Source organism: Rhyacophila brunnea, unplaced genomic scaffold (genome assembly GCF_057557595.1).
Source record: "Rhyacophila brunnea isolate RB1 unplaced genomic scaffold, BYU_Rbru_1.0 scaffold_24, whole genome shotgun sequence".
Lineage (NCBI taxonomy): Eukaryota > Metazoa > Arthropoda > Insecta > Trichoptera > Rhyacophilidae > Rhyacophila > Rhyacophila brunnea.
In genome coordinates, this window is record NW_028232904.1 from 9625751 (window position 1) to 9643537 (window position 17787).

General features: G+C 35.7%; 1 protein-coding gene across 1 annotated transcript; it reads right to left on the bottom strand.

Moving 5' to 3' along the window:
• Positions 1–849: 849 nt before the first annotated feature.
• LOC147069011 (uncharacterized) lies at positions 850–17409 on the bottom strand. Its single transcript, XM_085951615.1, has 5 exons — positions 17028–17409; positions 9293–9449; positions 8898–9185; positions 5512–5646; positions 850–3943 (listed from the first exon to the last, which is right to left on the bottom strand). The coding sequence occupies exons 1-5, from the start codon at positions 17240–17242 to the stop codon at positions 3248–3250; spliced, it is 1491 nt and encodes a 496-aa protein (XP_085807741.1). The 5' UTR covers positions 17243–17409; the 3' UTR covers positions 850–3247.
• Between the last annotated feature and the right edge of the window lie 378 nt (positions 17410–17787).

Here is a 17787-nt window from a genome sequence, read left to right on the forward strand (position 1 = left end):
TTTATAGAATGTTGAAAACACTTATGTAGAATGTACAATCGCATATCGTCATTGAAACTAGAAAAATGTGTAAATCTGTTTTAACCGAAAATTGACTTTGAATGCCATCTAGCGGCCGTTGTTAATATCTACCCATTATGCAAATTGTCTTCTTGTTGTCGTTGTTTAAATTTTCGTCTTCCAAAAAAATTGTAACATTGTTAAATCATGGATGATTTAACTCCATAACCATAAATATTTGTATACAAAACCATAATGTTTTTTCTCCCTCCTGTAAAGAAGCATTTTTGGAGTTACACAATTTTCTAGTTTCAACGACGATGTTTAACTTTGAAGTTGATTTACTTAACTTGGTAACCAATGCACTTGTATTCTTTCAATTCTCAGCTTCTTAATTATTCTTTATCGTTACAGTCATAGACTAATATACTTTTGTTACAGTACAGTAAGGATATTGAAATTTCAATAAATAATTGGCACATAAATTACCGTCTTTATATTTACAACGATCACGCAACATGCTGACGATAGAATTTTGATAAATAATTGAACTCTCCTCCGGAAAAAGAGCATTAATGCTAAATCAGTTCAAATGACTTACCATATTATATTTGTGCACATGCCAACCAAAAAACATTATATCTGTATGTGAGAACTGGTGCATAGGTCGTCGCCCCAAAAGCAAAAGGGCACTTGTGCATAAATTGAGTTTTGAGAAAAACGCATTTTAAGTGTTTTTGGAGTGAAAAAAAATCGTGGAGCGGTTATTACTTAATATTTTGAAATGAAATTTGGAATACAGGTGACCTAATTACTCAAGATTGAAATGCATTTTTTTTTTTTATATAATTTGTCAATTTTTGATTTTTAAGACGTTTTAAGTCACATGTTACCTTTTTCCTATATGCATTTATGAATAGCTTTATCTTCATCTTTTGATTTACGAGCGTCCACTTTACGCTTATTGTGATCTTCCAAAATATTTATTTGGGCCTCTTTGTCCGCTGCCAATATGTTTTTAAATTTTTCACAAATTTCATAAATGCTCTTTTTCTGCAATAAAATTATTTTTTTTGTACAAAAGCCCTTACTCACTTTTAAATAATTACACTTGTTACCTTTTTCCTATATTATTTTTGTAAACATTGCACATAGCTCCTAAAATCGTGTACATGTTACCTTTTTCCTATACATTAAATGAAGATAAGTTTACAAATACACAAGTAACATTTATTTTCTTTGCTCAATTGTGAATTCATGGGTTTTGCTTCACAAATGCCGTTTTGCCCATAATGTAGAGAAAAAAATTACGAAGAAAACTGCCTTCATAACTCAAAACCGTCAAAATTGCACATGTGCCCTTTTGGTTTTGGGGCGACGATATTATGTCCAAAAAGAACACTTTCGGCAAAACCCAATTTAGGATTTCACGGGTTTATGATTTTAGGAATTTTTGGTTTCAAATATAAAGAATCAAAAGGTTTATTGGTTCTTACTTGCGGTACAAAATCTAAACATACTTGACTCATTTTACAAACACTGTGTCTAAAGTATAAATATAATTTCGACCATATTATATATAGTGGTGCACAGCACGTACCGCAAGTTCTTCGAACTGACGCATCATGACGTTTAAATCAAAGAATTCAGGATAATGCAACTTTTCAATGACTAATTTTTACACCAATCAAAAATTATGTGTTTTTATTTATTCGTTTATATTCGTTATTAGTTTAAAATTCATTGAGAATATAAGAATCGACACTGTTTTATCCCGAGACATAATGATTGCTATGCAACCTTACAATTTATACATTTCTCCAATAACTTGAAGTATCACAAATTTAGCTTTCCTTTTATAGCTATAAATAAAAACTAATCTTTGGTTTGGAACTAATCAGACCATAGTTATTCTTAAATTAATTTTAAATACAGACACATCAGAGTAATATAATATACAGGCCTCAGCTTTGCCGAGTATTAGTAATTCCACAATAGCACAATATTAACCTTATCACTGCCAGCCAATTTTTACTAGGTGGACACTTGTAGGCCAGCTATTTTTGGAATAAAATAAATCCCTTAAAAATATATGAAATAGGAACAGAATGATAAATATTTGTGAAAACTTAACCAAATCAACATGTTTCTCGAGTTTATCGTGAATATTTTTACACTAAAATGATAAATATTGGTTTAGAAAATATACACAAACAGTGTATTCGGAAGTTATGACGTTTACAAGAACCCGCAAGTTAACTCGTCCATGGCCTGACGCGACATACATGCTTTGACGAGTTAACTCGGCTCTGGCAGCGATCAGGTTAAAAATGAAAACAATACTTACTGTTAAGGTTCAAATAGACTATATGACGATCGGGCACATATATCGTCGGTGTTTTGTAAAAAGGGCGAATTAACCAAAATGCTACTTTATAGGAGGAGGATTTTTAACTTTTGACATTTATTTGTTTTTTACCTGTAGGTGATTATAAATATCTAACACGTTTATAATAAAGCTTAGAAAGAATACTGTCATTATAATAGGTATTATTAAAAGGCCTAATATGTCACATTTGCTTTTTATTTCGTAATTTTAATTAATTTAATTTTGGTCGATTATCGTTTTTAAGTACTTTCCTGTGGAGATAAAAATTCTCCGCTTTTACACAACAAAGCTAGTGGGGTACATATTGTATTTTCATTAAAATCTCGATTTCGCCAAAATAGTTGATACGCCCTTTTTATAAAACACCGACGATATGCTAAGAGCGATTTAGTGTCTATGATCATATCTATGCCATTCCGACAGTATACATACATATTGTATGACAGCTACGACATCGTATTTACACTCTGTGACACCCTGTGACACAGGACGCCAACATAAGAAACGGGTTTTTCGGCATTTATATGACCGATCGTCATAGAGTCTATTGTATAAAAATTAAAGAACTTGGCTTGAACCATTTGACATTAAAGAATCATTGTCGATTTTGAGACATACAAAAATTGCATAAACTACACAATTCTATATGAAACTAATTGTATGGTATAATTAATACAATTTCTATTATTATGCTATCTGATAGTAAAACATACACGAATGAATTCAATTTTGGCAATATCACCACCTCATGGGAAACCAACAAGATTAATCGTCTAAACAAAATACATATGTCATACTTTCAGCGATTGATGTCTGATTTATTTCAATTTTATAAATATATGACTCCACATGACCAATTTAACTTCCAAATTCATCCAACCACGAATATCTGGATTCATAACCACCGGACAGAGCAATCGTTAAAACCTTGTTGAATTTCTCTTTGACAATTCGCTGAGAGATCAGTCCGTCTATCTTCCTCATCTCTTGCACAAGGACCTTAATATAAGCACTCCATTCGGACTCCTGAGCTAATTCTGGACTATCTGGGATTAAAATATCTGAATCAAGTCTCTGATTTGGATCATTGACTCCTTTGGAAATATCTAACTCTGGGTAAATATTCATATCCCGTTCTATATTATTCTGTTTTTTAGAATTTGCATTATTTTCTGTTCCTGTCATACCGTCAACAGTTTCTATATTACTATAACCATCAGTGTGAATGGTTCTTATGTCTGCATGACTAATTTCTTTGTTATTAAAATTATTTCCTTCCTCTACACTTTCTATTTCTATTCTATTTTCAATAGTCACCTTATTGTTAGAAACATTCTCAATCACTTCAATGTCTTCCGACTGTATCGCATTTTCGATAGTTTTTGTACCGTTGCAATTTCCCTTCAGATTGTAATTAAAATTTGACTTTTCTGTAATATTACTACTAGACTCTTTTTCCCGTGCAGCTTCCTCCGTGGCATTTTTCTCCACGGCTGCGGTTGGTTTATTACTCGGTAGCTTTTTATTTGGTTTCTTCGGAGCCGATTCGTTTTTCTTGAAACAAAAGAAAATTAATTATTTAAAAATTCTATTACAGACCTACAAACTATCGTAGTAGATTTTTGGGTTTCCACCGTGTGTCCTTCTTCCTTCTTTACTCAGCGTTTCGGGCTCGTTGCAGAGGCCATTATCAAGAGATGATATGTTTTATGATGAACCTTAACCCAGTTAGTCAGGAGGAAGAGAAACAGTTTAAAGGTCGGGCCTTTTTACCTTATATCAAAAACACCACTGATACGATTTCCACGATACTTCGGAAACATGAAATCGAAACAATCTTCTCAACATCGACAAAGGTCCGAAATATGTTAAGACCAGCAAAGGACTCGCAACCTTTAGACTCGGCAGGTGTATACCAGTTAAGCTGTCGCGGATGCCCAAAAAAGTATATAGACCAAACTTCTAGAACAGTAAAGAAGCGTGTGAGTGAACACGAGAGGGCATACCGTCTTAAACATTACACAATGTCGCCAATTGCCGAGCACTCGATGGATACAGGACACAAATTTGACTTTGAAAGCAAGATATTGGGTCGGAATAAAGGATATTTCGCATGATTGGTAAAAGAGGCCATTGAAAAACCATAGAAACCCTGCAAATATTAATAGGGATGATGGATTACGGTTAAAAACGTCATGGCTTCCGGCACTATCAGCAAAATCCAATATTCGAGCTGGTATCCCTGGTCGTAACAATTGACAGATTACTCTGAGCAACGTTTGCTCTTAGCTAATCGGATTCCTTTTGACATTCCTAGAGCAACGTTTACATTCACATACCTACACTACATTTTCATCATAAAACATATCATCTCTTGATAATGGCCTCTGCAACGAGCCCAAAACATTGAGTAAAGAAGGAAGAAGGACACACGGTGGAAACCCAAAAATCTACTACGATAAAAAACAACCGTGAAAGCCTCAAATATTTTATAGACCTACAAACTTATCTGAAGAATGGGAAGGGGGAGTCACTGTCGAAAACTACCCAATCAAGACTTGTAACTGGACAAAATCTGACATTCGAATGAAATTTTCAAAATGGTGTCCTATGGTAGTCCGTAGTTCCATTTTTGGCCATTCTACAGATAAGTTTGTAGGTCTGTACATACATAGTGGCGGCATTGTCGGCGGTGAAATACGGAAATAAAAAGTAAACAGATGTACAGAATAAAGAAACTGATTTGATTCGATGAGATAAGCTGCCTGTAGATGGCGAGTTTGAGTAGCAGGTTGATGTGTATTTTATGTCAATTTGTTTCTAATAAAAACAACTATAGTCATAATATCTAAGAAACTAAAATTATACGTGTATCAATATCGTTCAAGTATACACTACTTAAAACCAATTTTTAGGTTACCCCTATGTATTATCTCCACAAACCTGATAGTTCGAAAGGTTTTAATGGGGCAGTTTGCACTGATCTATGGTGTGCTCACTAACGTACAGTTATTGCCCATGGTATGGTCAATCTCGAGGTCAGTCCATCTTTGTTTTCATTTACGATGAAATGTGTTTGATTTTCAAGAAATCTATGTTCTAATACGATGCTCCATACTCACTTTTCGCTTGGAGCCGTCCACATTATAGTCGATTTTGCCGACTTCCACTGCATCTTGGTTGGAAGGCTTCGGCCTGAAAGGACTTAGTTTTCTTCGCTTCCGTTTTGGTCTCACCACTTCAGTCTCATCGGGCTTCTACGACAAAATTGAACGAATCCTAAACTTTTCAGTTGATATTGATTATAGAAAATACATACTTACGGAATTTTTAAGAATCAAAAATGTACCTTGATTAACAGCACTCATCCAACAAATGAAAGAAGGTTTGAAACCGACTTGAAACTGACTCAGTCTCAGACTTTAGCTAGGGTTTATCTAATACGTATAAGTCATGTATTTTCAATAAATAGAATGCTACATTTTAGTCTTGCGTATTACAAATCTCTATTAAGTACTGAATATTTTTCTGAATTATTAGTGCAAGGAAATCAAAACTAAAATTATGATTACTCCTGACGCCATCTAAAATCGAATTAGTTAGGTACATCATTAGGTTCATGGATTTAAATTAGAAAGATCGTAGTTCTTGATGGAATTTGAAACATATCAGATAGTGAATTATTTGCACTACAAAGCGCGATTAAGAGCACTCACCCGGAATGTGTGTTCATATCCTACTCAGTATTAGATTTATTTTAGGATTATTCTAACCTAACGCCTACTAACAATAGATCTACGCGTGAACATATTGATACCAGATGAAGGTCTCCCACAGGAGACCACCTCAAAGGGTGGACCGAACCATCATCTTTCCCAAAACACCACAGCCTACGTCCACTCTTCGCAGTTCTCGCAACCCTCGGCCGAGCGGAGCCCGCCTCAAAATCCAAAATTCAAATTCGTCCGCGCTCCCGCCAAAACAGACGCGGTCTACTGAAAGCGCCGCCACTAGTCAATCTGTCGGTAAAACGGGGAGGATCGCGACCGACAGCGCCAGGACGCCGCGGATCTGTCAGTTGGATGGGCGCGAAAAAGCCCTCTCTTGCCTCTCGGACGCCAAGCCAGCCACAAGAATCTCCAGCCAAAAAGACCGCATCGGCAGCACGCCAAGCCGCAAGCCCTGACGCCCCTGACTCTCTTGCCTCGGACCCCGAACAGCCAGCATCTCCAATTCTCCAGCAAAAAAGACCGTGTCGGCAGCACGCCAAGCCGCAAGCCCCGACTCTCTTGCCTCTCGGACGCCAAATCAGCCACAAGCATCTCCACTTCCAGCCCAGCCAGAAAAAAGACTGCGTCGACAGCACGCCAAGCCGCAAACCCTCTCTCTTGCCTCGGACCCCGAACAGCCAACATCTCCAATTCTCCAGCCAAACATACCGCGTCGGCGCCAAGCAAGCATCAAGCATCCCAAGCCACAAGTTCTCAAGCCAACAGCCAGCAAAAACCGCCTCTACCCACCGCCAACGACAATACCCTAACGACTTATAATAAACCAGCAACAACAGCACACACGGTGCGTTTCTGTCTCCCACACCCGCTTTTTTGGCCATGACATTATCACGGTCTGCCATCTCCGCCTAAGCGCGAAGAAGGCCGGTGATAATATGAACATTGTGGTGGGTAACTCAACATTTGAAAGCACTGCTGTTTTTAACCATCTCCCAAAAGAACGTCATGTATCTAGAACTTGCCAGCAGATGGTAAAGTGAAAATGCAGCGTACTCCGCACTAAAGAGTATTCAGGTCCAAGCTATTATCCAAAAAGACAAAATTTCAGGTATACAATGTGACCGTGAAACCAATAGCTCTGTTTTAATGCCAAACCTGGAAAAATTCTCCAAAGAATATTCAACCGGTTACAGAAAACCAAAGGTGACGCATCCGTACGAATGTAGTCAATGTCTTTAGGGCATGAGAAGACTCAGATGGGCTGGTCACGTTGTTAGATGCGATGGCTCTAGAGCTCTCCATAAAAGAATGAAGAAAGAACCCCTGAAAACAAAGAAGGAACCTCTGTAGGCACTCGGCCCTTGGGCCGCCTCCGTAGGAAATAGGCAGGAAGCGTCGAGAGGAACACAGAGAGTGTGACCAATTGGAGAGAGAGCTCGGGATAGAGATACCTGGAGGACGGTTGTGCAATCAGCCATGGACCTGATTGGTCTGTAGCACAGGTCTAGGAGGCTATCCATAGACTGAAACCATATGCGGTTTAAAACCATGTGCCATACTAAACTTATGCTTTCTGTTCATGGAAATAATTCGTCTCTGTTCTGGCAGAACACACTAACTGGAGAATACTAGTTTTGAGTAATTTGACTTTGAAGTTGTTAAAATGTTTGAAATGGTCTATCATGTGAGTTTATTAAGTAATCGTAAAAAGCATGACTTTAAAATAAAGACTGTTTATTTATTAAGAAGGTTTACAGACGGTAAAGTTTGAAATAAGGAACATTTTGGTATAACTAACTCAATATGTCATTTTTTCGAATTAGTGTCTTCTGCCAGAACAGTGACGAATTATATTGTCACAAAGGATAATATAAGCATCTGATTGTATCCGTTTATGTTTAAACCCATACACTTACACTTACGAAATTAGTGAAAATATATTTTCATGAACAGAAATCATAAGGTTAGTATGACACACGGTTCTAAACTGCATACGGTTTCAATCTATGGTTGGCCTCTAAGTAAATGCAGTCGAACTTGGTTATTACGAGGAAGATGGGACCGACTGAATTTGCTCGTTATAAGCGTTACTCGTTATATCAGAGAATAGTTATTTTTAAATGAGAGGTCACATTACACAAAAAGACTAAAATAAAAATCTGAAAACCATCGTAAAAATCCCCGAAACAATCATGGCATTCATAAACTACAAAAGAATTTGATTATTGTAATGAACGCTGGTAGATACCTACGGACTTCACAAACCTTGGATTTTTCAACCATATGCGTGGATACTTTTTTATTATTGTCGGCGAAACACCAGTTAGGTAGTTACTTAGACACGTAACTAGTGTCATAAACGTAATCCGACCCTGGCGGCATCCTGTCTGATCGGATTTTATTGCTTATGGTCGAAATGTTTTTAAATGATCGACACATTAACAGTATTTTAGCTCGGTATATCCGATAAGTTGCTCGTTATAACAATGAATAAATGTATAAAGAAAATCATAAACCAAATTATAAACGAATGTTTCCTCATTACACCCGAGATCTCGCTATGTCCGAGATCGTAATAACCGAGTTTGACTGTAATAATAAACGGGACATGCCTCATATAAATTACAATTTTTCATAAACAAAATATGAATGCGGTTGAAAAATTTATTCTATTTAGATTAAAATAAGGTTGAATATTAGAACTAAGTTGTGTACACTGTTCTCATCAAACAAAACTGAATGTTACTTTTTCTTAATCAGTCGAAGTCGTCACTTACCTCAATAGGCACATTCATATGCCTCCACTGATCGTGCCAGGACCTGACTATCCTCTGGTTGGGATTGATCCTTCCGTCCTGGAGCCAGCCTTCCACCTCGCACTCCTCCTGCGCCTTCAGGATCCTCTGGTGATAGTGACAAGACTCAGCGATCCTCTTGCCCGACTTGTAATAGCCGAGAAACATGTCTTTGATCTTATAGTCAGCTGGCAGCCAACGGAGGGAATCCGGTGTACCCAGGAGATGATTGTGTTCCAACTCCACCACGACTATGCCGCACATTCTTTTCTGGGAATAAAGAAAACATATTATACAAATGCTAATGTGAGGCAAGCCATTAAACACAAAAAATATTATAAAGCTGATATATGAAGAAAGATAAAAACAATACTCACCAGAACAAAGGGATCCGTATACCTGGTGTTCTGCGTGTACAATTTGACTTTGGCTCGAATCTTGGCCTGACAGTGCGTGTTTTTGGATGCTTTTTTTTTCTCACTAGCCAATTGAGTTTTTTTATTATAGTTGCTATGGTGACACACAAATTCTTTCCTAAAATGTATAAAAATGGATTAACTAGGTATACACTATAATATACATTATATACTACAATATAACATTCATGCCATATTCATCAATTCGCAATTCTTCAATTCAAAAAGCAATTCTTCTGACAATCGAGAAGTTGAAGAAAACATTTGCTCTAAGAGTTTTTTACTATACACAGAACAAATTTGCGAGAAAGGTGTTTGGGAATGGCTTCATCAGAAAGCTAATGGTGCAACATGACAACGTTGAAGTGACGGAATTGCTGCATGTTAAATACCAAGCAATAAATGAACACGTCATAATAATAATTTTACACTATTTTATTATGCTATTTCAACATTCTTCTTCTTCTTCTTTCGACCATGTCCGATCCTAATAAGATCATATCGTCTCTATTCTGGCAGAACACACTAACTGGAGAATACTAGTTTTGAGTAATTTGACTTTGAAGTTGTTAAAAAGTTTGAAATAATGGTCTATCATGTGAGTTTATTAAGTAATCGTACAAAGGATGACTTTAAAATAAAGACTGCTTATTTATTAATAAGGTTTCCAGACGGTAAAGTTTGAAATAAGGAACATTTTGGTACTAACTCAATATGTCATTTATTCGAATTAGTGTCTTCTGCCAGAACAGTGACGATATGGTCTTCCACAGAGTGGAGGTTTGTATGAACAGATTATGTTTTTACGAGAAATGGATGTCAGCCACTTGCTCAACCTATTAGGTCCATACTCTGACTCATACACAAATTGAAAAACAATATGTTTACTTCCCAGACCCAGGATTCGAACCTGGGAACGCTTAAGCAACGCCGCCATCGTAAGAACATTAATACTACATTACTTTGTAGTTAGTTGACATTAAAGATACCGACAATCATCTTGAGCGATGCACTAACATAGTATTTATAACCTAACTAAAATGGTTCTCAATTGACACATATAGCCGGTCCTCGACTTACATACATAATTTTTTCCTGAAAATGTGTACGAAAGACAAAAGTAATGATTAACTGCTTTGCTGAACCAAAAGCAATCCTTATCAATGGCACTCAAATCGAGTGAGTCAACAACTATGTCTATCTTTGACAACAAATGTCAATTAACAGTGGTATGTATGACAAGATTGCTCGCAGAACCAAACTGGCATGGCGTGTATTTGGAGGCCTGAATAATAAATAATATCTTCAAAAGTGACCTCCCATTTGCCGGCCACAGACGGACAGTTCTCGTAACAGGTTGAACATGCCAGTTAATAACTATACAGTTATCTTTGGTAGATAATCTGCTGCGCCCATAGACGGACACTTTTCGACCTTTCAGATGTTTGCCATGTTCAAACTGCCAGCGACCCCCTACTCCCGTGTTTTTGTAAAACTGTTGGAATTTCAACTAGCCGAAAGTTTTCGGGTGACGTTAGATGTTGGTAACGTAAAGTAGAATATACCGCGCGATACAACTACGGCTGGTGTTGCTTGTTATTGCATTTTATAATATATTTTATAATACATTAAAAATGTAATAATATTATGTACGCGGAGATCGCAAATATTATATTTTATTTATTTTTACGAGAGTAAAACAAAGTAATAGTTATTTATGTAAACATATTATTTTATACAATATAATATAAATGTTAAAATGAAAGTTATTGTGAAAATATAGACTAATAACTCAGTACTCAAATTTTGTTTATTGTATGTAGTGAATATTAAAACTTATTAATTTAAGACGTTCACAACATAAATTAATATACCTAATTGTGAATGACAATCTCGGTAAATCTAAATAAAATTTAAGTATATATTTAAATAATATCATAGTAATTAATTATTATACTGATAATTGATGTAAATATAATTTTGTGGCATGTTTAAATTTATTGTATATAAAATCAATAGCTTTATAAATATTACCATTTTCTTACTTAATTAATACTGTCCATTAAAGGGAATAATTTATTCAAAAGAAAAGATTACATTTTATATTTACACGAATGTGTATAATATTGTTTCGGTGAATCGATAAAATACACAATCCACTAGCGAAATCATGATTTATTTTACCAACGTCATAGGTGTGTATTTTATGTCAATTTGTTTCTAATAAAAACAATTATAACCATAATAAATTCAAAGTAAAATTATTCGTGTATCATCGTTCAAGTATACCCTACCTAAAACTAATTGAAACAATACCCCTGTGTAATATCTCCGCGAACCTAACCGCCATAGTTTTTGACACTTGCTCTGCCACAGATAATAACTGTACGTATATGGGCACGTCTGTTGACAGTTCGACAGATTTAAATGGGGTAGTTAAACTGATCTGTGGTGTGTCCACTAACGTACAGTTATTGAACAGTTATTGTCTGTGCCATGTTCAAACTGCTACGAGAACTGTCCGTCTATGGGGGCCTATTGTGTCTTAGGCATAAACTGTTCAACCAATATGTGCTACCAACGCCCACGTATGCATGTGAAACATGGACTATTAATGTTAAAAATTCAAAAATTATGAGTCGCGCAACGTGGCATGAAAAAATGCATGTTGCGCATAACGCATAACAATCACAAAGAAACCAATGGATAAGGAAACATACAAGAGTACGCGATGTGATAGAGGTCGCTATGCAGATGTAATAGCAATGGGCTGGATAAATGTCGTCATACAGTGGTATCCAAGGGGCACTAAACGCCTACAGTTGCCCTAAAATCCGCTGGATAGACGAGCTCATTAAGTTCAGTAGATGAATGTGGCGGTGAAGAATTAGGGACCGAGCTGAGTGGAGGGAGCTAGGGGATGCGTCTATCCAGCAGTGGAACGACCCTGGCTGATATCTATTCTATAGCCTCTATGATAATCACCCCTTGTATTCGTAACATGTTGTTTGATCCAGAGCAAGGACCCAATGGGTTGGGTATATGGCTAATGATTATTCTTTATGAAAGAATCTGTTATTATAAAAAAGCAAAGTAATAGTGCCGCAGATGACCGTATGGCCTTTTATAACCTACTTTTTAGACCAAACCCAACCTAACTTAATCTACCCCAACCTAATCTTAGTGTGTGATAATGATGCATCAAATTGTATGAAAATATCAAACTTTAAATTAATAATAATTATTGGATCTGCGGCGACAGAAAAAAGGTACAGTCGAACTTGGTTATTACGAGGAAGACGGGACTGAATTTGCTCGTTATAAGCGTTACTCGTTATTTCAGACAATAGGTATTGTTCAATGAGCGGTCAAAAAGTCGCAATTCAAACAAAAATACACAATTAGAATTTTTCCCCGAAACAAGTATGGCATGGCATTCATAAACTACAAAAGAAGTTGTGATACTGTTCGATTATCAGGAATACAGCAGAAAACAAATTTTGAAAATAGCCGATAAACTGGATTATTTGTTAGGTTAACGCCAGGGGCAGGCAAACTTTTTGGACGGAGGGCCAAATTCAAGAATTCAAAATGAGCGGCAGGCCGCAAGTAAAATACCATTTTTAGATATACACTATTTATTATCACGAAAAATAAACATTGCAATAAAAATAATGAGAAGAATGAAAGTGTTGTACATTTTTTCAAATTCAGGTGTTACTTATTTTGTGGTTGATATTCTCAAAACTGCTTGTAAATGGGCATCGGAGATATTTGATCGTAAAGAATTTTTATTGAGATTTATGATCGAAAATGTTTGTTCACATATCGTCGTGGTAAATGCAATAGGTCGTATGTCAAAGATACCAAACTTTTCAGGAGAGACAAAAAACTATCCCATCTTAACCCCAATGCACCGATTTTTTTCACAAATTTATTTACTTAGTAGAATTTGTTCCCTGTTAAGACTGTTATCATCATTTTGATGTAAGATGAATAATAAGAAAGTTAGGTTGACATACAACTATTTGATCGTCAATATTGGCCACTTTTGTTGACATAAGTCCAATTTTTATGCAAACATACTTAAATTGAAAACACTAAAATTAGGTATTTATAATGAAACAAAATATAATATTATATTAATATAGACATATTATTATACACTTGTACATAAACGTTTAAAAAGTAAGCTTAAACTAATGAAAAAGTTTTTTTTTATTATAAATCTCTGTTTAATTAGGCACTTGTATAAAAACGATTTCAATGTTTAAAAGAAAAGATTAAAAGTTAATATTCAAAATAACACACAATAATTTTTAAAAAGATTTATTTAAAAATATCATAGTTTAATTATGTATTTGCATAAAACAGAGCAGGTAAATACCTACTTAAAAGAAAAAAGAACAGTTTTAAAAGAATACTTTTTTTTAGAAAAGTAATTTTTTTATTTAAACGGTAGGTAGTATTATTTTGTTTTCTTCCAAAAATTTGTGAATAGCAAGCTGCGTTGTTCATCACTGATTGTATCGCACTTAAAGGCTATTTTTGGCCCACCCTTTTGAGCATGTCACTATGCCCACCACAACGTGGACCTATGGTCATAGAATCTTTTTTAGACGTCTGTCTATACTTGCCGCCCTTGCCGGACTCTTCATGCTTCTCAAAACCCGCATAAGACTTGCCTAGCAATCGCAGTTGAGCTGATTGAGTTGAGTTGAGCAGTTGAGATGTATCTATAGTCTAAGCAGTTGAGAGTTTTTTTTGCCTCTTCCACTCTTTACAATTATTGCTTTGCCCTTTTCGTTTTCTTTGATTGACTTGCTCAGTAGGTTCGTCACCATGGGTGTCAGACTGCATAGCAAACTCCTCTAAGTCTTCTGATGAGTTTGATTGATTTGATTCAGGTTGATACAGAGCTTCAGAGTCACTACTGATATCAGATAGTAAATGTTCAGGGCCACTTAGATGTTCAGTCATCGTCATATCACAATCTATATTTTATCTCAGGGATGATTGTGTTGATACAATGTTCTCTGCTATCTTTATGTCCGAAGGTTGCCTCAGCAATGATTCTGCTTGTTCTAAAATTGGAGTTTTGATAGTCAAAGTATTATTAACCTCAGCGAAATCGAGTTCTATTTCTGAACCAATATTTTGAAAAGTGATTTCAAATGGATGCTCTAAGACTAAGATTTCGAGTTCCGCTGCATTCCCAGGTTCAACTTGTAACGCCATATAGTCAGTGGTTCTTACGACTTCACAGGTTATTTGAGGTCCTGAAGAAAATAATCATTTTTAAATTTGATAATCGTTAATGCATCTCAGCAAAATATCATCTCCACTCCACATTTGTGGCGACATAATCTTATTTATTCTTACCATTAGTATCCGGTGAAGTAATGTTGCTGACTGCTAAAGATACCAAGTACCGCCCACACCTTCCATTAATCATTTTAATAGCTTTTTACTAAATAATTTTTAACTAAATAAACAGTGTCTTATTAAAACTGTCAATCGTGATTGGTGAACAAATAATTACTTTGACAATAAATAAATGAGACAAAAAGTCATCATCATCAGGGGCACGACAACCCGGTGTGGGTCTTGGCCTCCTCCAACAGCTCCCTCCACCTGTCCCTATCCAGTGTGGCCGCTTTCCAATTTGGTACCCCTAGAACACGGCAGTCATTGGCAGCTCCATCCAACCAGCGAATCTTTGGCCTGCCTCTTCTTCTACGCCCGATTGGATTGCCGGACATCATACGTACGTACATTCATACGGTGCACATGACCTAGCCATCGCAGTCCCCCAATCTTAATTGATTGAACTGCGCTGCAATCTTCGTATAGCCCGTAGAGCTCAGCAATATATCTTCTTCTCCAATTGGTGCTGTCCCTGATCGGTCCATATATACGTCGGAGAATTTTTCTTTAGTTTGAGACAAAAAGTAATGTTAGATTATCTGTAGAAAGAATCTTGAAAATTTTACTAAATCTGACAACAATAATGTAATTATAAAGTAGATTTTAAAAAACAGTGATTGGTAAATTACTTACATCGTATTATTTGACGAATTCTTTAGTATAAAGTCAAGAACGAGGAATAAAAATAAACAAAAACATTACTATCATTATGATGAGCTCTGACATACGACTGTTTGGCGTGACCAATATCAATGACGTGTCGGTTCGTCTTTTTGCAAGTGTTGGGATAGTCGACTTCTTATTGGTCTAACGACATAAGACCTATTGGAGATGGTGTAGATGACTGGGCTGGTCACTATGGTGCAATAAAACAAAATTGAAATTTTTTTGACATACGACCTATTGCATTTACCACGACGATATATAGGTTGATCCAAAAACAACGAACATTTTTCTTGCATAATCTTTAAGTTGTTCGAATTTGTCTGAATTAAGGGCATTGTAAAATTTGAATATATCTTCACAACGATGCAATTCTCTTAAATCAGTGTCACACTGCAGACCAATAATCTCAAGTTGTAGCTCTGTCAGTACACTATCAATATCTATTGAAAATGGATCGCGTACTGTTGCTAAACTTGTCTCAATTTTTCGGAAGTCACCAAATCTTTGTAAAAATTCGTCATTCAGAGCTTTAATATTTTACCATATTCTTCAAATTTATATTCTGGTATATTCAGCAACTTCAAAGTTGGAAAGTGGTCCACGTTCTTATTCGATATTTGTCGAAGGAACAACTTGAGTTTTAATTGAAATCCATTCAAACTCTTCACCATATCGTGGGCATATATTTTTTTTTCCTTGCAACGCAGAGTTAAAAGTATTTAAATGTGTCACGATGTTCAACATAGAAAATAGTGGTTACATAGTGTGAGACGAGACGCAAGGAAGACATACTGAGATAATACATTAACGAAACAACAAATTCTTCAAATTTTAATCTATTGTCAATATTTTTTAAAAAAATATAATAAAGTTATTCGTAATCAGAAGTACAATTAATGATAGCGGGCCGCAAAAAAATACCCGGCGGGCCGCAGTTTGCCCTCCCCTGGGTTAACCTAACCAAACCTAACCTAACCCAAACTAACAAATAATCCAGTATATCGGGTATTTTCAAAATGTGTCTTCCGCTGTATTCCTGATAACCAAACAGTACCGAAGTTGTTTATTGTAATGAACGCTGGTAGGTACGTACTGACTTCGCAAACCTTGGATTTTTTACATGGAATTTCAACCATATGCGTGGATACTTTTTCACTATTGTCGGCGAAAACATCAATTAGGTAGGTACTTAGGCACTTAACTAGTGCCATAAACTTAATCCGACCCCGGCGGCATCCTGTCCGGTCGGATTTTATTGCTTAGGGTCGAAATGTTTTTAAACGATCGACAGATTAACAGTTTTAAGAAAAAAATTTACGATATTTTAGCTCGGTATATCTGATAAGGAGCTCGTTATAAAAGTGAATAAATGTATGGAGAAAATCATTAACTAAAATGTCAACGAATGTTTTCTCATTACATCCGAGATCTCGCTATGTCCAGGATCGTAATAACCGAGTTCGACTATATTTAATATAATTGTCTACATGGGATAAACTGTTTCCGAAAAAAAAGATATATGATCATGCGGCCATCTGAGGCACTATAACCAAAAGCACTCTTATGAAGGCTCATTTAATTTCGAAAATCATAATTTACTTACGAGCAGACGAATTTTCGTTTAGACGTATGACACATCCTCGCGTTCCATCGAGTTTGCGTTTTTCTACCGAAATCTATTACCCAATCGTTTATGTCTTTCATACTTTCTATATTGCATCTAATAGTGACCGTTTTATCCGTTGTGGAAGCAATTACATTGGTCCAAGCTTGTGGTAATACGGTGGTCAGGTCTTTTCCCATCGTTTTCGAAGCCATAACGATCGGAGTGGGTTTTACACGGATGTATTATATAAAGCCGCGTATTTTTTTACGGAAAATTGAGCCTGAATGACTCAGATAACAAATAAATTCATTATTTCTTTTTTGTTTGCAGACGAAAAAATCGAAAGCCATCCTACTTCGAACTTTTCGAAGCGTGTTTTGACGTTTGTCGCAGTGCTGCCAAGTCAAAATTTAAAATTTCAGTAGATTTTGACAAAAAATTCATTAGATTTCATAAAATATCAGTAGATTTTGGAAAATGTAGTATATTAGATATGATTTAAAACTAATAAGAATAACAATAACTAATAATATTAATTTATTGTAAACAATGATGATATTCATGGGTAAAATGGCGCTCTTGGGTAGAGTTACAATGCTTCCTACATCAATTTAGAAGTATAACATATCAAAAAAGGTCGTGCGTAAATCATTTCAAGTTTGGAGAAACACAAATATCAGTAGATTTCTTGAATTTCGAAAAAAAATCAAAAATTTTGTATTGGCAAAAAATATCAGTAGATCTACTGAAATGAGTG

Coding starts and splice junctions, on each gene's coding strand:
- LOC147069011 (XM_085951615.1), bottom strand. CDS start 17,242: ATGGCTTCGAAAACGATGGGAAAAGACCTGACCACCGTATTACCACAA. Junction 9,450..17,027: donor AAACGAAAATTCGTCTGCTC/GTAAGTAAATTA, acceptor TATACATTTTAG/GAAAGAATTTGTGTGTCACC. Junction 9,186..9,292: donor ATACGGATCCCTTTGTTCTG/GTGAGTATTGTT, acceptor CTTTATTCCCAG/AAAAGAATGTGCGGCATAGT.